The 25,840-nt window shown below is 35.4% G+C and overlaps 2 protein-coding genes across 3 annotated transcripts; one reads left to right on the top strand and one right to left on the bottom strand.

The window, feature by feature from the left end:
• Window positions 1–2,201: 2,201 nt before the first annotated feature.
• Window positions 2,202–15,705, bottom strand: LOC115953288 (protein kinase and PP2C-like domain-containing protein). 2 transcript variants are annotated; one of them, XM_031070890.1, is made up of 13 exons: window positions 15,548–15,705; window positions 15,380–15,513; window positions 15,180–15,297; window positions 14,621–14,787; window positions 13,112–13,179; window positions 12,762–12,985; window positions 10,638–10,689; window positions 7,783–8,332; window positions 6,917–6,986; window positions 6,613–6,832; window positions 6,426–6,530; window positions 3,967–4,062; window positions 2,202–2,692 (listed from the first exon to the last, which is right to left on the bottom strand). In XM_031070890.1, the coding sequence occupies exons 2-13, from the start codon at window positions 15,492–15,494 to the stop codon at window positions 2,498–2,500; spliced, it is 1,980 nt and encodes a 659-aa protein (XP_030926750.1). In that variant the 5' UTR covers window positions 15,495–15,513; window positions 15,548–15,705; the 3' UTR covers window positions 2,202–2,497. The 2 variants fall into 2 exon arrangements, with proteins under 2 accessions (XP_030926750.1, XP_030926749.1); XM_031070889.1 differs by having other exon boundaries at window positions 15,380–15,705.
• A 1,950-nt stretch (window positions 15,706–17,655) lies between these two features.
• On the top strand, window positions 17,656–22,399 carry LOC115952974 (cysteine proteinase inhibitor 12-like). Its single transcript, XM_031070364.1, has 4 exons — window positions 17,656–17,983; window positions 19,222–19,441; window positions 21,659–21,804; window positions 22,015–22,399. Exons 1-4 carry the CDS (start codon window positions 17,777–17,779, stop codon window positions 22,150–22,152), a joined length of 711 nt encoding a protein of 236 aa, XP_030926224.1. The 5' UTR covers window positions 17,656–17,776; the 3' UTR covers window positions 22,153–22,399.
• Window positions 22,400–25,840: the final 3,441 nt, after the last annotated feature.

Raw genomic sequence — 25,840 nt, 5'->3', positions numbered from 1 at the left:
GGAAAGGTTAAAAAAGTTAAAATGCAAAATGGTAAAAGTAAAAAAAAAAAAATATATATATATATATATATATTATACAATAGTTGAGATTAAAAAAGTATCTTTATCACAATCCTTCAAAGTGAGTATTACACGCTACTATTGCACCGGATCTCAACATTACAATAAATATTGGATATAACTAATTTGTAGGATCTCAACATTACAATATATATATAAAAGGACTAGGGACTATCTGGAGGAGTACAAGGAGGCACAAACTCAGCTAGCAGTAACGGGTCCAAATGAGGTTACACAGTGATCATGGCAGCCAACCTCAGGTCTGATGTACAAGCTCAATTTCAATGCTGCTGTTTTTGCAAATAGGGAGGCATCAGGTGTAGGAGCAGTGATTCGCAATGAGAAGGGGAGGTGATGGCTGCATTATCGGCTAAAGGTGCTACTGTAGTGGACAGTGAGGAGGCTGAGGTGTTGGCGTGTCAAAAAGCATTGGAGTTCACCGTGGATGCTAGTTTCTCAAACCTGATCATTGAAGGTGACAATGTGACTGTGATGCAGACTATCTCCTCAACACAACCTAATCTCTCTCAGTTGGGACTGGTTTATGAGAACATTCGCTGCATTGCAGCAGGTCTTCGATATGTGTCTTTTAGCTGTGTTCGTTGTAGTGCCAACTCAGTTGCCCATTCTTTAGCTCGTTATGCCAGTCAAATAGATAATGAAATTGTTTGGATGGAAGAATCGCTACCACCAGCCTTTGAGGCTTTGTATTTGGATTCTAGCTTTTTTTAATGAATGAATGAAGTCTGTTTTGGTCCCTAAAAAAGAAATGCAAATATAATAATAATTTTTTTTTTTAAATGCTAAATTTATTATCAATTTTACTACAAAACTTTACAAACTAAGGTAACAATAAATGTAATTAGCACATTATAAAAAATACAATAATTAAATTTGTTAATAATTTTTATATTACATTTAAAAGTTGACATCCATTTATAAAGCCTATGTCATAAAATCTGTAATATTCATTACATCACTCTTTTCTTTTACTCCTTCCCCAAACTCAATTGTTTGACTCGGTTTATATATTATTTGAGTCTTTGACAAGTGCTGCTCTACATAGAAGCCAAGTTGTTCACAGGAACGCCTTGACTTACCAAAAAAAAAAAAATTATATACATATTATTCCTACTTTGTCTACCCTAAGAAAAATTGTTGAACACTCTGATTTGAGAATCCTAGAAATTTGGGTACAACAAATATAAGGTAATGTTAAGAACACAACAAATATAAGATAATGTTAAGGACACAACAAAATGTCACAACTTCACAACATTCCTAAATTAGCATTAATGCAAAAATAATCTTAACCCACCAAACATAATCCTTAAACCTTTAAATAAAAAATTAATAACCCAAATAACAACAAACATAGACCAAACAACAACAATATTAGGCCGAACAACAACAAAAGAACAAAATATTCAACAAAAAGCTCATTCAAGAATAAAAAAATAAAAACTCCTAATCATTTGAATTCATAGCTTGTTCAACTCATTACATAAAAAATAATTAATAATTTAACTTTTTTTCTAAAAAATGATACCAAAAGAAATAATGTGACAACGAGTTATCTTCAACAGCACTGCTCTCCTCAACTTTGCAATCATAGTAGCTCTGCTCTCCTTGACTACTTGGCTCATGCATGGTTGTAACATGTATTCTCTCTCTCTCTCTCATCATTTTAGATTCTCTCTTTATTACTCTAATCTCAGCATTTTCAAATCTCACTTTCTCTCACCAGTGCCTTTGTGCCTTTAATTTTGATAGTAAAAGGAATTTTAAATTTATGTATTTGGGTGTTTTTTGTTAATATTTTTATTAAATTTTGTATAATTTAAATTTCTTAATGACTATCCTAAAAAAATTTCCCAAAGCCACCACAGATCTTTTAACTCATCAGAGGTTCAACTCCCACAGTAAAAGAATAAAATGGAGAAGATACTTTATGCATGCAACATATGTATCATATCTCGCCAGTGCCCTCAACCGCAAAGGGCAAAGCAGCCCCCTTCTTACCAGCTGAGTGCTTACGAGCGATTAATATCTACTTGAATGTACCAGAAACCTTGCAACTAGCATTAGTTCCGATTATGCAACATATAGCCATGGACAAGACGAGGTCTAGGGTTTAGTAGTTGAACCAAAAAAGGGGGTTGCGCTCAGGTTTTCTCCTCAGAGAATTTGCATGGACACCTAGATAAAAGCTTGACCTCTTAGGCACAAAAAAGACCAATGCTTAAATCTACTTGATACATAAGATCAGTATTTTACAATTATCAGTGAATTTGACACCAAAAAATATGAATGATGTACATAGATCATTATTTTTCCATTACCAGTGACGTCCCACCAAAATATCATGAAATTTATTTTTCACACCACCATTGATTTGCAATCAGACATCTTGCCTTCAGTATTAGGAAAATTATTCCTAATAGATCCTCTCTGCAGTAGACACTGGACGCAGGAAAACAACAATTACAGTGATGTTATCTTTGCTGCCTCGTTCTGCAGCTTCTGTCGCCAATCTTTTAGCACACATTCCAGGCTCTTTGACGGTGTCCCTAATTATGTTTACAACATCTGTATTGCTCACAACATCCCAAAGTCCATCGCTAGCCATAACCTGGTAAGCAAACACATATTACTTCCATATTCAAGGGGACCTGAATGCTTTCGCAACCATCTCTATTGAATAATGCGTAGGTTACATGTGTTCCCACTGCCCATCATATGGTACTACTTAATATGTCTAAGAGGTGTCAACTCTTACTTTTTTCTTAACTTTTTTTCCCCAGTTAAAACTTTCTTCTGAGAAACTGAGCTGCGAAAATCTATATTAGCATACGACATAATAGTCTAAAAGTTTATTTGATGATTTAACCTTCCCATTTATATTCACTTGAACAATTAAAAAAAAAATGAGTTTTCCCAATACTTCAAACTTCATGCAACCTGTCATTTCTAATATGGTTCTGAGTTTCTGAATTTAATCTTCCTAGGGAAGAACACCAGTCATTGGCAAAAGACTGTATGGTATAGGTATGAAGTAACAAATAAGGTCATTATCTAATACTTGTCCCACCTAAGTTCAATCCTAAGGGAGTTGGCTTGGATATGGTCCTATCAAGACTCTTAATGGCAGCCCAAGACTACCATTGCACCAAACAATGGCCCCAATAGTAAAAATATAAATAAAATAAATTTCTTTGTTTAAAAAGAAAAAAACTTTCTTTCTCAAACCAAAAAATTAATGGCCTTAATATATTGCTTGAATGTGAAGCTAATAACGATTTTACTAAGATATCCAAACAGTACAGAGCAGAATTATTGCTCTAAAATACTAAGATGTCCTCTCTTATCTTCATCCTCTTTTAAGAACCATACCAGATGCATAATACAGAATTTTCTTTCCAGTCCAGATGCATGCCACATTTTTAAAGGCCCATAAAGCTTGGCAACAACAAAACTGCTGACAATTCTGAATCTTTCTGTGACTAAAGTAAAATAATTAACTTATTTTATCACCATGCCTATTTATAAATTCCAATTAATTTTACCAACAAACTTCTTATTGCAAGCACCACTTAAAGTGTGGAAAAATTAATGAAGGTCCTTGACAAGACAACCGGCAAGGCTTAGTGAAAAGTTTAGGTAAGGGAATCCACAAAGAATTCCGATCCAAGCTCCTGTTAAAATCTCATGGAATTTTCAAGTCAAGCTGTGCATGCAAGAAGCATACTCAGTTAAAATTTCTTTTGCTTTTAATCCCCCCCACCCACCCACCAAAACGGTAGCCCTTCTCCAGTTTAAAGCTTATAGCATTCTTCATTTTGATTTATACATTAATGATTAAATAGCAAGGGATAACCACCATTGATCAAAATAAAGTGTCCATACCAGGAATTCATCCTCTCCAGACAGATCAGTTTCAGTCATCTCAGGTTCTGCAGTTACAGCAGGCTTCAGATCATCATCACCAATGGAGCGAGTAACCTGTTGAAGGGAAAGATTTAGTGGGTGAACACTGTCTGACCCATTAATGGAAAAACATATATGGTATAAGACTGGAAAAGAAAAGAATTTAATAAATAGACATGTTTTGCAGAGCCATACAAGATTCTTCAAATATGATCTATAATCATCTCTCTTCAAAATTCTCCTGCCCTCTCTCTTAAATGACAAATCATTACCAACTATGCTTTATGATAGTTAAAGAAACGTCTCCCTTTGAAAGGGAAAACTAAGACATCTGTTTTTTTTTTTTTTTTTTAAGTAGTAAATATCCATTCAAAGAAAAAAAGCCTAAAGAGGCGTAACCCTAGTACATGGGAGGAATAATGATGTGCTGTTAGGGCTTCCTGTTTAGGCTTAGAAATGAAATGAAAATGAGAGTTGTTTAGAGAAGCTTATAGGTGGATAACACCTCTGCACAGAGTACTCAATCTCTGAAATAGCATAAAAGCTAGGGCCAATTGCATTTAACAAAATCTACCATTACAATTATGCAGTAAAGAGTAAACTACTTATACTAACACTACTTAAGTAGGCTGCCATTTGATTGGCTCGAGCCTTGCTTAATTTTGATTGGTCTAGTTGTTCCTAACTACAAAAGCTCTAAGTAGTTACAATGCCACCTAATTGGCTTCTGCATAAGAAGCAGTTGCAAAGCAAGGTGATTGGCTGTTTGATAATTAACTAGCAGCCTAACCACTTCTGTTACTACAGATACTATTAGTAACCATCCAAAGTCTTAACTAATTAAGCTGTTTATTAACACAACACCAGCTAGGGTCTTGACTGTGCTACTGCACCACTCAACAGCCAGCTGCTAGTATCACACTGCCTGCTGCTGCTGCACAGCCAGCTACCAGCACCAAGGCAGATGATGGCTTTCCAGGAAATATCTCAGTTAGTTTCTAAAGAAAGTATAATTTGTTTGAGGAATATGACATTGGATAAACCAATATCTTACCAAAAATTATAGCGCAAGAGTGAGTACCCCATCTGCACTCTGTACACAGTTGCAATGCCCATATCGTTAACAATGTGCTAAAAATTATACGCGTAACACAAGCAGTGAAAAGCCAGTTCCACTTTAATTTTAATTTAAGTGTCAGGAAATTTTGTAATCTTTTGGTTTCATTGGGTCTTATTTTGATTTTAGTTGTTTAGGTTGGGCTTAGAGGTAAAAGACCAAGGAGTCCAACTCTTAATAAGATTTCAATAAGTCCAAGTTCCACTAGGAATAGGTATTAGTATGAAATGCTTTCTATTAAAGAGGAGGTATTTTTGTAAGTTATGAAACTTTGTTTGACATTTGTGTGATACAACATTCTCCAATGTGTGATACCAAGGAAATCCTCAGCATGATGCCTTGAAATTTATTCTCTTTATTTTCTGTCCTTAAATTTCCTGTAACTTGGAACCTTGCAATAATAGATTGATTTGTCACCTGTAATTGTAAACCCCTAAAATTGAAATAAATAAATCTAAAATCTAAATGACCCATCCATCAAATAACCCAAAATACCCCCACAAACAGCCAAAGCACTGTTTACGGGTCACTGTTTGCAGCCCTGGAAAAGCAACCCAGGCCTTGGTTTTTCCTCTTTGTTCCACCCTCAAATACTACTATTTCCGTTTCTCAAAAAAAAAAATAAAAATAAATAAAATACTACTATTTCTTTTCACCACTAGAAACCCTCTCTTCCTCACTATTTCCCAACCTTTTTCCCACCAAACGCTAACTCCAATTCCTCAAAACCAAGTGGTCCAGGAACTGCCAGACCTGATTTGGTTTAGCTCCCTTTGTCCTGTGTCAATAGGTATTGGGTTGGAAGTGAATAATCTTTCTCCTTGGTAGCAGTGATGTAGGTTTTGTAATAAGAAGAAATAAGACGATCAAAAAGACTAAAAGTGAGATGAGATAAGGAAAGAGGCTGTGTTTTCTTTCAGCCCATAACCCTGTAATTATTTACATGAGAACCAAATTGTAAAAAGCATAAATATAACTAGCCCAAGAATACATATATGCTTTCACTGATAGACTTTTTCCCAAGCACAACTTTTACATTAAGGGTTCCCCACCCCACCCCACCTATCTTCTTGTCAACCAAGATAAGCATTGGTTAAAAACAAATCCATCATTCATCACACAAATACTGTAATTAGCCCTCCATTAACTGTACTATAGCATAAGTATATAAAATCGTGTAAGTAAATAAACAAAGTTTCCAAAAAAATAGAAGTATATTATCTAGCATTTCACAATAGAAAATTGTAGAAGATAAGAGAATACTCCATATATTTTGGGAAGTCAGAGTTGTACTATGATCATAAAGCTCAAAGAGACAAACCTGGAGAGCAGCAGGACCAACCCTCCATGTATCAACTTGCCATTTGACTTGTCCTCCTGCACTAACAACACGCTCTCTCTCCTCGAGACAGCTAGCAACATGATCCTATAATACCAAATTTAATGACTTTGTGAACAATTAGACCTTGTGGTGAACCAGAAAATCCAGTAAACAAGTCCCAGCTCACCTTAGTTAGAACAAAGGGGTGACCAGCTCGACATAATATTGTCCTGCAATCACCAGCATTGGCAACAAAAAGCTTGTTTCTAACCATAAGAGCAGCAACTGCAGTGCAACCAGGATGCCAGTCTTTTTGAATAACTCTCTTAGATTTACGATAAGAATCCAGTTCATTTCTAAATGCAGCATCTGTCTTAACAAATGCTTCCAATAATGCGTTTGAAGGACTGCATTCATATATAAAATTAATTTCTAAAAAAAAGAAATACAAGGGGGTAAAAGACTGAGTTAAAATCTAGAACAGAAGAAACCTGCTTGTGGAACCTAAACTTTGCAAGAAGCCTGGCAATGCATGAGCAGAAAACTCAGCAGCTGCTGCACCTGCACATGTTACAGCCAAATTCATATATTGTGATGTAACTAAACCATTTGCATCAGGGTGTACTAGGAAATAAACCAGGGAAGAATGCTTCTAACCACACCAGCAGTCTTCATGAGGTAATGATTGAAATAAGGAGGGAGGAGAAGGGAAGTGAGAGAATTCAACCATTCAGAAAATCTCTTTCAACTACTAAAATTGTAAGTTTCCTCTTAAATTCTTTGAAGATCCTAAACTGAAAATTGATCGTAAACATGTAAAAAGTAGAAATAAGTATTAGGCTTCCAGAGTATATGAAGCCAACTCTCCTTTAACGGCTCTTACTTAGCACTAGTATGCTTTTCATGACCCAAAAGGAGATTTTTCTGTTCTTTCATAATTTTCTTTTTATTTGTTGCAATCATTGCAATAACAAAAAACTTACCATGCATTGCTCAGGGACTATGAGACACAAGCATAATCTCATTCATAAAACAATACATAGGATAGACACTCATAGAAAAACAGATAAAATGTGAACAGTAATTTCTGAGGGGAAGTTTCCCCTCAACCTTTTAATGATACTCTTAACTTTTCCCCAAATAAATGTGGTGCCTGATCTCTAAGGAATAACTTCAAAATAAAGATATTCAAGCAAATTAAAGTTTTTTTTTTTTTTTTTGGGGGGGGGTGGGGGAGGCTCTCATGAACACCAAACTAATTGCAGTACTGATCTATAGTGGTCATTAAAATCCATTCTCCCTGGAATTTGGTTCCAAATTCAAAATTAGGTAGAGAAATAAAATCGACAGTAAGCACCTCTATGACCATCAAAGATACCAAAAACATGAATATCCTTTTCATTGCACATATTGGGCATAAGGAAATGTGTATCCTCCATGGTCTCTCTTCTGCCACAAGTAGCAAAGGATCCCCAAGAAAGTACAGGATGGTATGCCAAAGGATCATAAGGGAAATCAAGCCAGATTCTCATACTAGAATCAGCTGCAAAAGAAGCCTTCCCAGAGAAATTTTCTCCCTGAGTAGACCAGTTAATACTCTCTTGATAAGTTCGAAGCTTGTTGGTGACATCCATTAGCTGATCATCATTAGAACTTGGAGGTTCACCAAGGGTCATCTCCTCTTCCTTTACTGTCTTTCTGTGTTCTAAGATTGAATCAAGTTCCCCAACTATATCGTCAAAAGAAGGTCTATTCTGAGGATTTGCATCCCAACACCTCTGTATCAGAGACAACAAACTTGATGGAGCACCCAACTCAGGACCAGCAAGAACTGGTCTCAATCTATCAGAAACCACAGCTGCTGTAAGTTGCTGCTCAGTATAGTTCATCTCCAGCACTGTGTGGGCCTGCAATCAGTATTTACATATCATGCATCAGTTAGCCATCAAAGGTAAAGTCTAAACAGGCGCATTGAATTGTTAGATGTGAGATTAGAAATATATGAGAGATATGTGCACAACAAAGTGATTTGCAGCAGAACATTATATTTGGAAGCTAGAGAAACCCACACACGAGATAAAAGGCTTGAAAGAACAGAAGTATCAAATACAAAGCAATCATTGAGATGGAAGATTTTCTTTTCTTTTTCTTTTATTTTATTTGGGTGCTTTGCAAGTAAATTTATTTTATGTCTAGATGGATTGGGAACTAGAATATAAGAAATCAGTTGAGATAAAAGATGGTCGAGAAATACAGGCTGGGTATTTCCAGCAGAAGCCAAAGTATGTTACCTTATCCTAAGCCAAATAACCCAAAGAAACTCCTTAACGATCAACTTTTCTTTTTGAGGGGTGGGAAAGGGGGGGAGGGGGTTAAACATTGAAACCTTGCCATCAACTACTCAAAAGAACCAGTGGACTGAAAATGAAATTTTTCTTAAAGCCACATGGAAGTTCTTGGTGAACTTCTGCCTGCAAGCTGAGGCATACATGAGCTGTAAGTCATAAGTTAACAGAAGAATTTTCCTTTAAAAGTGGTAAAATTCAATACTTCAACTTTTTCCTTTGCCCCTTTTGCATGTCAACAATGCATTATGCATAGCATTTGCCCTTTGCCCCTTTTGCATTTCAACAATGCATTTTGCATAGCAGGTATCAAATTGCCATATTTTATATATTTACCAGCATGTGCACAATGGATTCAAGTTACAACACACAATAGCTTTATATTAAATTAATATTTTGACAATCCTCTAGTCACAATTAGATTACATGTTCCCCCCATGTATTATCATTCAAGCCACATTTCATATCAATCAAATGTCATTTAGCATCCAAACCAGAAGGTCATGCATTTAGGACATGTTTGATACATTGGAACGATGATTATGTAAGGAACAAAAATTAATATTTTTAAGATTATAAAAAGTTGGAATTTGTATTTCACAGTTTCTCTCTCCTCTAACCTCCTCCACATATCCTTGTAGAAAACAATTCAACCAAAAATCTCACTGTCAACTAAGACGACACATCATCAGATCTCTAAGGTTCATTCTCTCATCATAGCTCTCCAACTCTAGCTCTACCTATCATTACTTACACTAGCATCGCCGCTACAAGCACCAGTCACACCGGCATTGCTTGCTCCAGAGTCACTAGTAGAGCCAATATTGTTGTCTCTAGCCAATATATTTGTTTGATAAGCAATGGAAATTTTATTGAATAAAACAAACCCAAGTACACCAGGGGGTGTACTCAAGAAGCAATACAATCAAACTCTCAAATTACAATGCTCAAACGTATCTAAAATAGTAAAAGAGAGCGCAGAATAAAAAGCGAGACTCCAATCCAACAAAGTGAGAAAAAAAAAAAAAAAAAAAAAAAAAAGATTTAATCTCAAGAATAGATTGTTCCCACCAAATATTTAATCTCTACAATTGATATTTCCCCAGAATAAGAGGTTTTAGAACTGACTACAAAAAATTCAAGATTGTTGGGCTCTTGTTTGAATGTCACTAGTAACAAAAGTCGGGCCAAAATTTGTGAACAGAAAAATAATATTGATACCTATGATACAGTTCTGTTGACCTTTGATCCTTGAAGTATGGGGAAATTAAGGAGAGAGAGAGAATCTAAGTAAATACAAGAATATCTATTATGTACCTTTTGTAAAGGAATAGATTTTCCTCAGTTTAAAATGATTGAAACTATTATTTGAACAACTTACACATAAGATGGTTTTCAGCTCTGATCATCTTGATATTTGACGAGTATGGTAAGTATGAGGAAAATGTATAATCCAACTGTGGGCTTATCAAAATACTTTGCCAATAAAATAATTTGGGAAGTATAACACCGCTTGGCATTGACTCCTACATTTTCTATCTCTTTTTACCATTTGGTCTAAACTCTATGTTAAGTAACTAGAGCTATTGACTCCTCGGTTCATATCTCTTTTCACTGCTTGGTGTTGATTCCAAGCAATCTTTTTTTTATTATTATTAAAATGACAGAAATCTTAACTATTCAGTACTAGGTTCTATCCTTTTTTTCCCCCCCAAACACAAATTCCCTTGAGACTCTGTTCATTTTGCATCAGTTGTGATATCAAAGCCCTTTGTAGAAAATGATAACCACTGATATGCATGAATCAACACAAAAATAAAATGAACAATATTTGCACATGCTTAAAAGTGCAATTAAGAAAGCTAACCTGTGCCTCTGCACGAAGATCAGTATATGGGATGACACCAGTAAGAAGCTCACTGCAATAGGAAGAAAGGATAAATGAGAGATTTCCACTGCACACGCTTCAGACTATGAAAAACCAAATGATTCCAAATTATACGACATCATATAAAGTTCAAATCAATAAAGATTCTAGCAAACCATGCTGCCTGGAATGCAAAAACCTGGCTCTCCTAATTGCATCCATAATTATAATCATTCAAGATAAATGCATTGCAAGTTGCTTTCTGACCCAGTAACAGTAGACAGTGAAAAAACCAATCAACTGCTAAATAGTTGTTTGGCATTGCATGTAATAAGGATGCTTTAATGGCTGATCTCATATCTCTCTCAGGGGCTAGCTATCATTAGAATGTCAGTTTTATTTGATCGGTTCAAGATTGGGAGTTAGAGTTGATCGTTGCCTTCGTGGATCTTATTTATTTTGGAGTGTGGAGAGGAGATGAAGGAGACGGAATGAACAAGTTTTGCTGGAAACTTTCTTCCCAGGATATTTTTGATGTTCGCTCCTATTATAAGGGTTTACACTCCAGTTCACGTATATCCTTTCCATGGAAGACTGTGTAGAAACTAAATGTACCAACAAAGGTTAGTTTCTTCCTGTTGGCAGCGGTGTGGGAAAGAATTTTAACTACTGACAATCTACAAAGACAACAAATTGTAGTCAAAAACTGGTGTTGCATGTACAAAAGGGCGGGGATTCTAGTAATCATTTACTCTTACATTGCTTGGTTGCTACAGAGATGTGGAATATGGTGTTTTCACTAATTGGGATTTATTGGGCTATGCCAAAGTGTTGTGGAGCTTTTAGATAGCTGGCCGGGCAAGTTTAGCAGACATAGAAATGTGGTGATTTGGAACATGACCCCTCACTGTCTTATGTGGGGTATTTGGCAGGAGAGAAATGCTCAGACTTATGAAGGGAATGAAAGATCTATCCAAGACCTCAAGCTCTACTTTTTCTAGACCTTATTTGAATGGACCAATGCAATGGGTGTTTTCACTTTAATTTCTTTGTCTGATTTAATTGATAGATGTGCTTTCTTGAGTCCTAGTTTTTATTTGGCGTTTTCTTGTTTCTTTAGCACACTGCCTGTGTGCTTGGATTTTTGTCTCCATATGGAAGTGCTGTGGGCACATTTCCCTTTTTTTTCTTTTTTCTTTTTTCAATGAAGTCAATTACTTATAAATAATAAAAAAGGGATTTCCACTTATAAAGCTTGATGTTGGTAACTTAGATAAACTACCAGAAACAATTCTTGTCATATACTCTAGTTAAGCAAAAAAGTTTTCATATAGTATAAAATAAGTATATCACTACTTATGTACTTCCAAGTATCCACTGAATGTGTATCAGAGTTTCTTAAGATATCCATGCTCGCATTTCTGTATTCTGGCTTCTCCCCATCCATTCGTATATCTGCTATGAAGTCAGAGAAGATCTATGTACATTCTTCAATGCATAACCATGAAGGGCTACCTTTTTCTTCTAGCTTTGCTATTAGTCAACACTAAGTGTTTTCATAAATAATTAAAAATAAATAAATCATTTGTGATTTGTCCAAGATTTTATTCATGAATATGTCAATGAGCAGTTCAATTTAGCATCCAGATTTCAACATTTTAGATCAAGGCCAGATGAGGCAAAAAAAGAAGTCGTATCAATAATGTTTAACATCCGGTTGTCTGGTAGCCATAATAATGGCCAACCAATGTCTTGGAAGGACAAAATTATACATGTGAGTCAAAATTTGCAAGAGCAAATTTTCATCTATTAGCGTTCATCATAGATATTGTCCACCATGACTTTTCAGGAGCCATGGTTTAAACCTGCAATCACAGCAAAAATAACATTGATGGCCAGCATAGTATAATAATTTATATGAACACTGACTGCACTATAGTATTCTTTGTATTTCCTAAAGTGAGTATTAGAAACTTAAATGGATCCCTCAATAGCCCTAGCAGTAATTGTAACAGCATTGGATACAAGATTATAGCAGCATTCCTACCTTCTTTTTCATGTTTCACAAAAGAAAGAAGCCATGCAATTATGTATGGGGTAATTCAACTTATCATAGATTCTTACTTGATTGATATCCCAAAACTATAGACATCTGATTTTTCTGTATGGATCTCCTTCTTTAAAATTTCAGGTGCCATATATATGAGTGTCCCAACCATATTTCTTTTGTGAAAACCACCAGTTGGCTTGCCAGTTGATTTCCAGTTCTCAACAGAAACTCCTTTCAGATCTTTTTTGTATTCTGCCAAACCAAAATCTGCTAGGTGTGGGTAAAGGTTTTTGCCAAGCTGCATTTTTAAGAAACATATACATTAGTTAACCACCTTCAAGTAAAAATAAAAATTCTGATACTGAATTTAGAAAATAAAAATACCAACTAAAAACAAGATCAAGAACTTAAGGAAGATATTTACAAGAATATTTGCTGGTTTCACATCCCTATGTACAATCCCAAGGTTATGGAGATATTGCAAAGCCTTTGCTGGAGAAAGGAAATAAGGGGAAAGGAAAAACATTGAGAGATCGCCCAACTGAAACTTTTCAAAAACTTAATTTGACAATAAACTAAACATAAAGTTTTATGTAGAACAATGAATTTATAAAAACATTTAATTGATGAGTGTGCACTACAATATCACATTCCTCCTGTCGTCAAACTAAGCAATGCACAGAATTTTCTTGAAACAATAATGAGTAAACTCTACTTCTGCACTTCTCTTTAATTATTGTTGCAAATGTAACATGGTCACCAAACTTAATTTTTCAATTTCATTTTCATGTAGTCCTTGCTATAATTTCCACTTTACTTTCTTCGCATATCCAATAAATACTTCTATTATTATTCACAAATTACAAGCCACTGACAAAAAATACTCTGATCAACCTAAACCAAATTCACATAAATCATTGAACCACTATAAGGAACAACTCGAGTATGTATGATAAAGGGTTCTTTTTTTTTTTCATAAGGAAACAATTTAAGCAGAAACCAAAAAAGAGACAACCCTATAAAACTCTCAAGAAATTATTTTTCATTATGGAGTATTGTCTAGTATAATGAATTATATTAGTATATGTATATTAATAATATTATTTTCTAAATCATGAACAAAAGTTAGACAAATTTCATATGCACCGTTCTGTAAAGGTTAGCTCTGAAGGTCATAAAATTATTGGTTATTTACAAATTCCCCACCCCCCCAAAAGGGGAAAAAATAAGTTACAAAAGTTATATACAGCCTCTGATAAAAGATTTTAAAGGCTATCATCTAGCATCTACAAAACATACTATCTCACATGATTGAATACATGAAAGATACACGGATTCATCAAATACCTCAAAGTTGATATAAATGTGATGAAAGATGGTAATTGCAACTCTTCATTTCAAAGTAAAACACTTGCTAATTTTATGAATCCAAATGATGAATATACTTCTTCCACACTTGGGTTTGTTTGGCTTAGGAAAAATGTGACCTGAGAAATAAATCCAAAATTAAAGTATCAACGCTACTAAGCAGTAAGCACTGCTCCTATTGTAACCACTACTGTATGTGCTCCACTATTGATATATTTGTGACGTATGGGATGAATGAGATGCACATACTGAACCTGTTTTTGGAAATACATTGCCAAGACTTTCATCATCAACAACCCAACAGATTCACAATGCTAAGTGTAAACATAATACATCTATAGATCTGCAATTTTCTCTTAAATGAATCAAATCTTAATCTCATCATACAAGCTATGACATAACAAATGAGTGAAAGCTGAACAAACAAATTCACCAGTTCTTTACATTATGAAATAAACATGACATTTATGAAGAACTTGAAGAATGCCGAGCCTAGTAAAAGATTAAATTCTTGAAAGAAAAAAAAAATTAATAATGAAAAAACTGGAGAAAATGAAAGTTGTACCTAACTGGACTGTAATCATGAGCGTTTGATCAACACCTGGACTCCATTCTTCTGAATGTAATTTGTCTGCAAGATTCGGAGACTCATAGAGCTTGAAGAAAAACATGTAATTGGGTGGCTTTGCATGTGCTGCAAGCAGTGTAGCTATTCCTGGATGATCTATCTTGCTTCATTGCAATAAAAAAAACAATAAAAATTTAAAAAGAAGAGTAAAAAATATTTATATGTATACATGTATATACATATATATATGAATAACACACCCATTATCACAAACACATTAACAAAGTTCACTAAATATAGTGTGTGTGTGTGTGTTACTTCAGATTATGTTGATTAGATACGATAATTGTGTGTTATGTGGGGGTGTGTTGAGTCTCACGTCGGGTGTTTACTAGGTCAAACTAGGCTATATAAGTAATTATTATGAGTTCCAATTCTAATTTAACTAGTCCTTATAGGCTATAGTGCAAATGCGACTACGGCAACATACATACATAAAAACATATTTAAACACACGTAAATACATAAATTCACAGAGAGAGAGAGTGAGAGAGACCATAACAATTGGAGCTCTTTATGGAACTTGTCAATGTCGTCAGAAGTAGACAAGATGGGTTTCTTCACAGCAACCTTTTTACCGAACAAAGTTGCCTCATACACAACACTTTCTGCCCCTATAATCACCATTTCTCTAAATGATCAAATTGGAGATGAGCGAAAAAGAATTGCATAAATTTTGAAGAAGAGAAAAGTTACCTCGCGCAATTGGAGAGAGGAGAGTGTAAGAGGAAGGTGGGAGATGGAGAGGGATCGATTTGCTTGTACAGCAACCTCTTATGCACCTGTTTGGCTCCACAATCTCCAGCCCCATTCTCTCTCTCTCTCTCTCTCTCTCTCTCTCTCTCTCTCTCTCTCTCTCTCTCTGTCTGTGGGTTTGAGTTTGAAAGAGATTAATTTGAAATTGGAGTTCTGCAAATATGAGGAACAAAGTGATACAGATACAGTTAGTTGGAAATTTCGTTTGTACAGTTTGGTCCTGCACAACTGTTCGTACGTGGGGGGAAGGCAACAATTCACCTGTTTGTTACTTTGTACAGTTAAATGTTTTTTTCCTTCTTCGTAGGCAGTGTCAATAATAGACCCTGACTATTATAAACAAAGTACAAACAATTCAAATTTTGAAATAAAATGTTATAGGCACATTAACATAATAGTTATTTATATTATTTAGTTATTTAGTAGTTTGGTTATATTTTTATTAAAGAAAATAATAATTCTTTATGAATAGCTTTTTTTTAAAACTACACTATTACATGATTTGCTCTTGTATAACTTCAATTTGTGTTACAATTTGATGAAGAAATCATTGCTTGAACATGCAAGTATATATTAGCTTTCTGGTTCTCTTTTTTTTTTTTTTCATTAAAAAAAATAACTTCTCTTTTAATATATACTTGTATTATTCTCATGCTATGGACAACTTGATGTACATTTATTGGTAAAATACTATTTTGGTCCCTAAACTTTACCAAAAGTTTTTTTTTTTTCCCTAAACTTAAAAAAAAAAAAAAAAAAAAAAAAAAAAAAAAAAATTCTTTTTTCATTCCTAAACTTTGTAAAAAAAAAAAAAATTCATTAGTTTAGAGACAAAAATAGGGATGAAAGTTTAGGTATGAAAAACAAACATTTAGTAAAGGTTGTAGTGGGCCTTTTGTGGTTAAAGTGGGCTGGGCTGCCTCTTGTGGTACTGGACCCAAGTATTCTGAGTAAGGGAGTTGAGACCGGTCCAATTGCAACTCAATTTAGTCTGGCTTGTGCGCAAACTATGCCTTGTTTGTCAGGAACACACTTACGGCAGACAGAATTGTTTCAGATGGATTGCGGCAGGCAGATATGATAATAACAAGATAAAATAAAGTACTTTGACATTTTTATTAAGGTAAATAAATAATCCCTACTTAAGAAAAAGATAATCACAGTTTAACCACAATTATTTTATAAGAAAAATAAGGGAAACAGGGGGGTAGTATATGAGTTGATAGAGAGAGGAAATAAATCAAATCAAGTCTGATTTGTAGGACCAAAACCAAAAAGGGAAGAACACCTCTTCTCAAAGTGAATAATCTCTCAGAGAGATCCTGACGTGGACATTAATCATTTTGAGGGAAGCGGATCTAAATGTTTGGTACCCAAGAACACTCTTTGTTTCCGGCAAAGAGCAAGATTTTAAGAAGGAGAAAGGGAATCAACCTATTGATGCATGTTTGCCGTTCTAACTCTATATCTTTTCTTTCATTCTTTTCTAATATTCCCCTTTATTATCTTTTTCTTAATCCTTATTTTTCTATTTCCTGGTTTTCAAGTTTCCAATACTATGGTGCTTCTCCCCCCCTCCCCCTCTTTCTTACACACGGTAAGGGCCTCTTTATAGTGCCTACTGTGACTGGATTTTACGGGCTTCTTTAAGCCCATTTATCTCCTCAACGCCCATTTGTTCATCTCATGGGCCTATGATCCATTATTTCTGCTGCTTGGATTTAATGGATTTTCTATCCATTTGCCAACTCTTTGCTGTCCATGTTGCTGGGCCTCTCCCTTCCCCTTGGACTTCCGAAATGACCATCAAAATAGGTTAAGAACATCATTATTTCTCAAAAAAAAAAAAAAAAAAAGAAAAAAAAAAAGAAAGAAGAAGGTAAAGGTTAAGAACATTTGGTAGCTGCTATTTGAATCAACCAAGTTATTACATTTGGATTGTTGACGTCATGTTAACTTTAAATAGTTTAGCATTTATAGTAATTTGCTAGCTTGTATAATTTGATTCTTAAATAAAAAAATCTAAGGTTCGGGTTGAGTATTTTCTTTTGGAGTCAGATCGGGTTACTGGGGCTGGGTCTAATATTATTGCTGGGTGTAGTTTTCATCCCAACAAAATCTGACCCGAATCAACTAATCACAACCCGACCCACGTAAGAGAACCTTTGCTTAGCAACAAAGCCACCCAACTACCATTCTAAAGAAAACTCTTCATAACACGCAAGAAGGCTTTGATTTCGACCCGTGAGTCTGACATATATATACATATCTTCTTGTTGTGTTGTGTTGTGTGGGCACAGAATTAAGAAAGACACAGAGAAAGAAAGAGGTTTGACGATGAAGAAGGTGATCTCAGTGAGTGTGTTGCCTGTGCTGTTGGTGTTGGTGTTGCTTTGTTCGGTGTGTGAATTGGGTCACTGTCTTGAACGCTCTTCTGTTTTAAAGATGAGGCTTGGAGGGGTTCACGACTGCAAAGGCTCTCAGAACAGCGCCGAGATCGACAGCCTCGCTCGTTTTGCTGTCCAAGAACACAACAAGAAAGCGGTCATCTCTCTTTCTTTTCTTTTTCTTTTTTTGATTTCTTTATGTTGTCTGTTTTAATGGGTGTTTACCTTTCTGGGTTTCTTTATTTTTGGTTTCTATTTTTGTCTTTCTTTTGTTTTGCTTTCAATTTTGTTCATGTGAAGACGTTGTGATTTCTACTGAATTGTTTGATTTCCTGAGATTATTTAATTTCTTATCACTGGTGATGTGATTAATTGATTTCTTATTGCAATCACAGCAGACCATGTTGGTGTTTGTGAAAAAAGTTGTGAAAAATATTGTGTATTACCGTGTAATGAATTGCCTAATCCAAGCACAACAAGAAAGAAAGGGGTCATCTTTCTTTTTCCTCATTTCAAACCCTTTCTTGTTTTTCTCTCTCTCTTGCCATTGATTTTTTGTTTTTTGGTTTTTGTTTAATGTATGAATTGGACTTAAAATTAATGGTACCTTTTCTGGGTTTGCTACTTTGTTTGCGATTTCTTGGTACCACTTTTATCTTTATTTATTTGGTTTCCGTTTTGGTCTTATTTTAGTTTGGATTCGATTTGTTTATGTAAAGATGATGTGATTTCTACTGAATAGATTAAATTTCTAAAATTACGTCTGTTATCTATTATTGTGATGAATTGCCCAATCCTTAATCTATTCAAATCAAATAACCTTGATATTAGATTAGGTTAAATTACTAATTTGGTCCAATTATTGGGCAAAGTTATATTAAATCCCTCATCTATTAATTGTGTCAATTTAGTCCTTGAACTTTCAAAGTCAAGTAAATTTCATCCATGTGTCTTCTCTTAATTAAAATTTTAACAGAATTAATAGTTAAAATTGACTTGATTTTTCAAATTTTTGTACTTTCTATAAAAACCTTGTAATTTACATATTATTTTCCATGACAATTAATTCAAGGATGATATTGACATGATTTTGAAAGTTGAAAGACGAAATTGACACTTAATAGTTGAGGGACCAAACTGAAATTCACCTAACAGTTGAAGAACAATATTAGTAATTTAACCTTAGATGTTTGATACAGATTACAAATTTAGAAAAAAGACTACAGGAAGTGTGCATCAAAAAAAAAAAAAAAACCTTTCTTCGGTGAAAAAAGAATAAGAAGAAATAATTAGACAATTAAAACATTGGAGAATTCATTAATGAAGTCCTTTGTTAATTTCTTTCTATATATGAGTATTTGTCTTTTGATAATTTGTTCTGATTTAATTTTGCAGAATTCTCTTCTTGAGTTTGCAAGGGTATTGAAGGCCAAAGAACAGGTGGTTGCTGGTAAGATGTACCATTTGACTCTGGAAGTGATTGATGCTGGTAAGAAGAAGATATACGAAGCTAAAGTCTGGGTGAAGCCATGGATGAACTTCAAGGAGTTGCAGGAATTTAAGCATGCCCATGATGACCCTTCCTTTTCCCAGTCAGACCTAGGTGCTGAACGTGGTAATTTACTACTTCAATCTGTTCCTAAATTCCTATGTTTCATTTAATCAGTCTTGTTTTTCTTTTCTTCTTGTAATTATATGTGAAGCATCTATAATGGACATAGTAAGAGTGTGACAGATATTAGTATGTCTAATGTTTCCAATGTGCTTGTTTTCGTAGTATAGGGGTGTATCAGATATCTGTTTTTACTGTATAATATAGCAGCTGTATATTGTAACAGTCTTCTCCAATTTCTTGAGTTCTCTAGGACATATAAACTTTGCAAAGTCTGTGAGTGATACAAGAATAGAAAAAAATGACTGTTATACATCTACACTATGACTGTGTTCAAAGTAATATGAGGGTTATTACAGTCGTTACAGGAGACAATCGGAGGTATATCTCTCCATTCACTTAAACCCTCCTTGGTGTAGATAAATTCAATCTCAGATCTCTTGCTTTACTACAAAAAAACTTAACTGTTTGAGCCAATTGACACCTTTGCTGTAAAAGTTTTTACCATCATCTTTTTCACTGAAAAAAAAAATGAACAAAAGAAAGAAGAAAACATAAAAGCATTCTTCTACATGCACAACAAAATCTCACAATATTTTTACAACAAGCTGAAGTGTTAGCTCACCAAAGGTCAAAATAAAATGAAATAAAAAAATTATATGTACTGGGATCCACCACAACTCGGTGTTGTGAAAATATTGTGAAATGTTGTTGTGCCCCTAGATGTTCTCAAACATAAATTGCAGCCATGGAAGACCCTTTCATCACCAAACCTTAATAATGGCTACACAACTTTTCCACCCTTTCTGGTGCCACATCAACAGTGACGTAATCTCAACTTTGCTATTATAAACCAAACAACACCATTAAACTTCACCATCGATCTTGAAGCCACCACGGTTCCATCAGCATCATCACTTTTTTCTCTCTTTCTTGTTAATGTCATCCCCATTAACGCAGCTCCATCACCTTGCCATTGAACCCTTACTGTGCATCAGGATCACACCAATATTCCCTCAAACTCAGCCATTCACCTTTTGTTCCATTCAGAATGAAATACTCTCTTTTTTTTTCATATTATATCATTGTATGGAATGGGGTGCGTGTGTGTGGGGAGAGAGAGCTCAGCTTGATCCCATTGCTAGGTGGTGCTCTGGTGTGAGAAATGTAATTAATGTGGATGGATTATCCTTATATTTCTATAACTTTGGCAATTTTGTGGAAATGGGTGTGAATGGTTTTTTTGATAAGTTCATCTGAATGGGCCTTTAATCTCTTTTGAACTTTCTTATTGGGGTATTTTGATGAATTAATGGGACATAGTGAATTTTTTTTCTTATCATTTACTTTTTTACAGAATTTTAAAAGAAGTTTGGAATGACTTTTGAGAGAGAGAGGGCACTGATGGTGTTACTGGTCTAACTGTGTAAGCCAACCAACAAAGGATCAAAGTTTTCAATATTGTAGTGGAGGCTGTTTCAGGCTGACCAAGGGAATGAAATATTCCAATATCCGTTAATGCTGGTGTACCTTTTCGGTTTATATTTATAAACATATACTTTAGATCCACATATCTTAAAGCCCAAATATTAGACCAAGTGCATTAACCCAATGTATTAGCACAAATAACATGCTTTATAACCCCTTTTTATTTTATTTTTTTAATTATTTTTCTTGTACCGGTCGAAGTACTTGAAAAATCCCCGATACAATCAATATAGACAAATATTTTGTCTGCTATGTTGCAGGGGAGTATTTGTACTGGTTTAGTGGTCAGTCTGGTATATACTGGCCGGTACGGTATTGACAATTTTGTTTTGGATTATAGGGTGTTTCTGTGTTACAGACTAATATTCAGGGGTTTTCTTAATGTCAAACTGGATGGGGTAAAATTATGTTATCTTTTTTCCTAGTATTTTACATGTGCTATTTAACGTGTCAAAAAGATATCAAAGAAAGTGTTTTGGGCCTTTGGCTTCATATCCCATGCTTATTTTTCTTCCCCTGGGGGCCTAAGGAATCCCCACTCTCATCTGTTGAAATTTGAAAACATAACCTAATGTGGTGCTCTACCTCTAAACTTTTTTGTATCCAAGATCTTGTAGGTGGCATTGGTTTTGCCTTGAACATTTAAGCATGTGGAGTCCCTCTTTCTTTTTAATGTTTCTAAGCTAGTATTCTGAGTAGTGTTTAACTGAGACCTTTCCATAAATCAATCAGATGGCCATGAACCAGGATGGAAAGCAGTGCCAACTGATGATCCTGAGGTTCAAGATGCAGCAAATCATGCTGTTAAGTCCATCCAGAAGAGATCAAACTCCTTGTCACCCTATGAACTTCTAGAGGTCCTTCTAGCTAAGGCCAAGGTTGGCATTTTGTACCACTATCTCTCTTATCACTCCATGTGGGGTCTTATTTTCAAATTATAGAAGTCTAGTTTTTAACGGAAGGATTTTGTTTTGTTTATTTATTTTATTTTTTTATTAAAGGAATTTGCTTTTGTTAAATGCATGCCTTTTAAAATCAACAGTTCTTCTTATTATTACTAAAAGAATTTCTTTTTGGTTAAATTGCAGGTCATTGAAGATTATGCCAGATTTGAATTGCTTGTGAAGCTGAGGAGGGGAATAAAGGAAGAGAAGTTCAGGGTTGAAGTAAATAAGAATATTGAAGGAAAGTTCTTTTTGAATCAGTTTGAACAAGATCACTCCTGAATTTAGTAATTATTATGTGTTAAAATAATTTGTGGAGTTATGCTGCTATCTTAGACAATGCGATGACTAATGACAGTAAAATGCTTTGGCGTATAGCCTGTTATGTGTAAATAGATACTGCTTACCAACCTTTTAATCTGGATAGATATGGTTTTATAGGTGGGTTTGTTTTGTACGTGTAAATATGCGTGTTGAATAAACCAACTGGATATTTTATATATGCAACTTCTAATGGTCTTTTCTTTCATTTTGGGTTTTCCTTCTTCAGATCTATTTGATTTATGTAGATAAATTTGCTTCCCTTACTGAGATTGCGCTTTGTACTTCCAAATACAGGAAATTGGTTGATTGGTGTAGAATACACTACAATCAAGTTGAATTTTTCTTTAGCCAATAAAAAAGGGGTTGTAGAATTTCTATTATACCACCTGATAACGTTGTGGAGGAATTTGGGAACAGATCTTAAACTTAAAATGTCCATCCACTTTAGTTGTATAGCTTTAAATAATAGGTTGCCTCTCCATAGCAAAGCTGCTGGTAGTGGTGAGGGAAATCAAAAGCCTGCCTTAGGATGATCTAGCCATTTAGGGTTGCAAAGTCTCCTGTTGGCTACCTTCCTGCAAAAGCAGAATCTCTAGGAGACTGATACTAACATTTCTTTTTTTTTTTTAAGAAACCAGACAAGGAGCCTGGGATAATATTAATGAAACATGTTCAATGGACGTCAAACAACAATAGAGAGGAAATATCCTCAGGCGGATTAACTAGCCACACCTGGGACCCATGCTCGCTTTTGGCTTTTCTTGCTAAAGCGTCAGCAACACAATTACAAGACCGATTAACATGGTTGAACATGCAAGACTGAAAAAGCATGGCTTGACAACGAATATCTTCAACAACGTTTCCGTAGGTAGAGAATCCAGAAGTACTTGAATTATAGCATTGATGACTATAGTTGAATCTCCTTCAAAAATGACTCTTTGCAGCCTGAGTTCAGTAGCACACTCCACAGCTCTCCGGCATGCCAAAGCCTTAGCAACAGAATGAGCTAGCGGTATGGGGGCAGACAGACAATTCACCCCTCCAAATCCAATTTCGGACAACAACTCCTACTCCAGCCGAGTTAGTGGATCTGAACACAGCAGCATCAAAATTAATTTTGTACATATTCACCTCTGGAGGATGCCGCTAATGCGAGATGGGAGGTTGAGATTTCACTTGGTCGTGTTCTTGTGCTATCAGAAACTCCTGCAGCAAATTCCCAGCCATTGAAGCGATATTAGCAATAGGGTGCATTGGGCGGCCAAAGTTTGATGCATTTCTACTATTCCAAAGCATCCAAGCCGAGATAGCAAAAACTTCTTTTCGATAATCATCCTGCACCTACAAAAAACAAGCTAGTAAGTCGCAAAAATTCTGGCGCTGGGGGTTGGGGATGGCTCGGCTGCTGCAAGCAATTGAGGGAATTCCATGCAGTCTCCACTTCTTTGCAAGACCATAAAGCCTGCAATGGATCCTGCGGGTAGAGTTGGCAAAGCTCACACCTATCTGATGATAAAACCTGTCTGCGAAACAGATTATTCATTGTTGGCAGGGCATCATTACAAGCTCGCCAAATAAAGTGCTTAATCTTGTGAGGCACCTGTAAGCTCCAAACTCCCTTCCAAAATTTATTCTGAGGATCTGCATTAGAGCTACCAGCCTGGCCGACCCCTTCGCAGGCAATAAGGAGTTCATATGCACTGCAGGTGGTGAATGAACCAGGTGAAGAATGAGCCCAGATAATTTTGTCAGGTGGGCAGTGGCGATTGAGGGGGATGCTGAGGATTGCAGAGGCTTCATGGGGTAGGAACAGTTGGTCGATCAAGTCCGGCTTCCAAACTCCTAACTCTAGGTTCATTAGAACTTGTACCTTAGTCTCCACTGGTATTGAAGCTAGAGTAGAAATGATAGTGTGATTGTTATTCACAGGCAGCCACTTGTCTTCCTTGATCCGAGCATTCTTGCCATTACCAATCCCCAAACCATACCCATTCAGATCACATCTCTTGCACTAACAATACTTTTCCAGGCATATGAACCCGTAGGTGAGTCCTTAGCATCCAAAATGGAACAATTCAGAAAGAAACGAGCTTTGAAAACTCTATGGCATAAAGAGTCCAAATTGTTTATTAATCTCCACACTTGCTTGGCCAACAATGCCTTATTAAAATATTCAATTTCCTTAAACCCCATACCACCCACTTCTTTAGCTTCACATAATTTCTTCCAACTGACTTAGTGCACCTTCTCTACTATCTCCATTGTAGCCCCACCAAAATTTACGGATCAAAACCTCCAACTCTTTAATCAATCCCTTCGGAAGTTTAAAACAACTCATAGTATAGGCAGGAATAGCTTGAATAACTGACTTTATGAGCACTTCCCTTCTTGCCTGTGAGAGCAGCTTTTCCTTCCAACCTTGTAGTTTCTTCCACACTCACCCTTTAAGGTAAATAAAGCTTTGCTTCTTAGCTTGGCCCACTAATGCTGGCAAACCCAAATATTTCTCATATTGGTGAATAAAAGGAACACCCAGTAATGACTAGATGCGAACCTAGAGGTAATCTTGAGTGTTGGAGCTAAAAAAGATATTTGTCTAATCCCTATTAATTTTTTGACTTGAGCCTTTCTCATACATAGCCTAAATATTCAAAATTCTTTGGCACTCTGCTTTTGTAGCTCTACAAAAGAGTACACTGTCATTTGCAAAAAATAAATGGGATACTTGAGGCCTATTCCTACATATAAAAACACCTTTAATTTCCTCATTCACCTCATCCTTTTGAATTAAGCTTTGCAACCCTAGAGCACATAGTAGGAACAAATACGAGGATAGAGGATCACCTTGGCGTAAACCTCTTAAAGGTTTAATATTTCCTACCGGTTGTCCATTCAGGAGCACAGAATAGGAGACAGAACTCAAGCAAGACATAATAATTTTGACCAATCTCTCATCAACACCCAGATGGTTCATAATTTTCTTCAAGAATTCCCACTCCACTAGATCATAGGCTTTACTCATATCCAGCTTGAGTGCCATGCACCTAAACTTCCTTGTTGTCTTTCTTTTAAGGTAGTGTGGAGTTTCAAAATCCATAAGGATGTTATTACTGATAAGCTACCTTGACAAAAAAGCACTTTGAGAATTAGGCACTAATTTCACCAAAAACTTTTTCAAGTAGTTAGCCACAACTTTAGCAACAAGTTTATAAATGACATTACAAAGGCTTATAGGCCGAAAATCATAAGCTTTCTTTAGGTTTTTAATTTTAGGGATGAGAGAAATAAAGGTGATATTAATAGCTTCTGGGATGATACTTGTATTTAATGCCTTGAGGACAACAACAATAAATTCTTCACCCACAATGTGACAAAAGGATTTATAGAAGATAGGAGACATATCATTAGGACTTGAGGCCGTGAGAGGGGCCATTTGTTTAAGAGCTTGATACACCTCCAAAGCTTGGAATTCAGCTCCCATATCTGTCTCACCCACCTCCACTTTAGATCAATGAACCCCCTCAAGAATCTCCTCAAAACCTAATGGGTTTGATGATGTGAAAATTGTAGCAAAATACTTCTCTAGCACCTTCCCCCCCAATAAAAGTTTCATCCTCAACCCATGCACTTGCTTCATCCTCTAAAC

This window comes from Quercus lobata, chromosome 7 (genome assembly GCF_001633185.2).
Source record: "Quercus lobata isolate SW786 chromosome 7, ValleyOak3.0 Primary Assembly, whole genome shotgun sequence".
Lineage (NCBI taxonomy): Eukaryota > Viridiplantae > Streptophyta > Magnoliopsida > Fagales > Fagaceae > Quercus > Quercus lobata.
The sequence above is the reverse complement of the archived record's forward strand: the minus strand, read 5'-3'. Positions and strand labels throughout refer to the sequence as shown.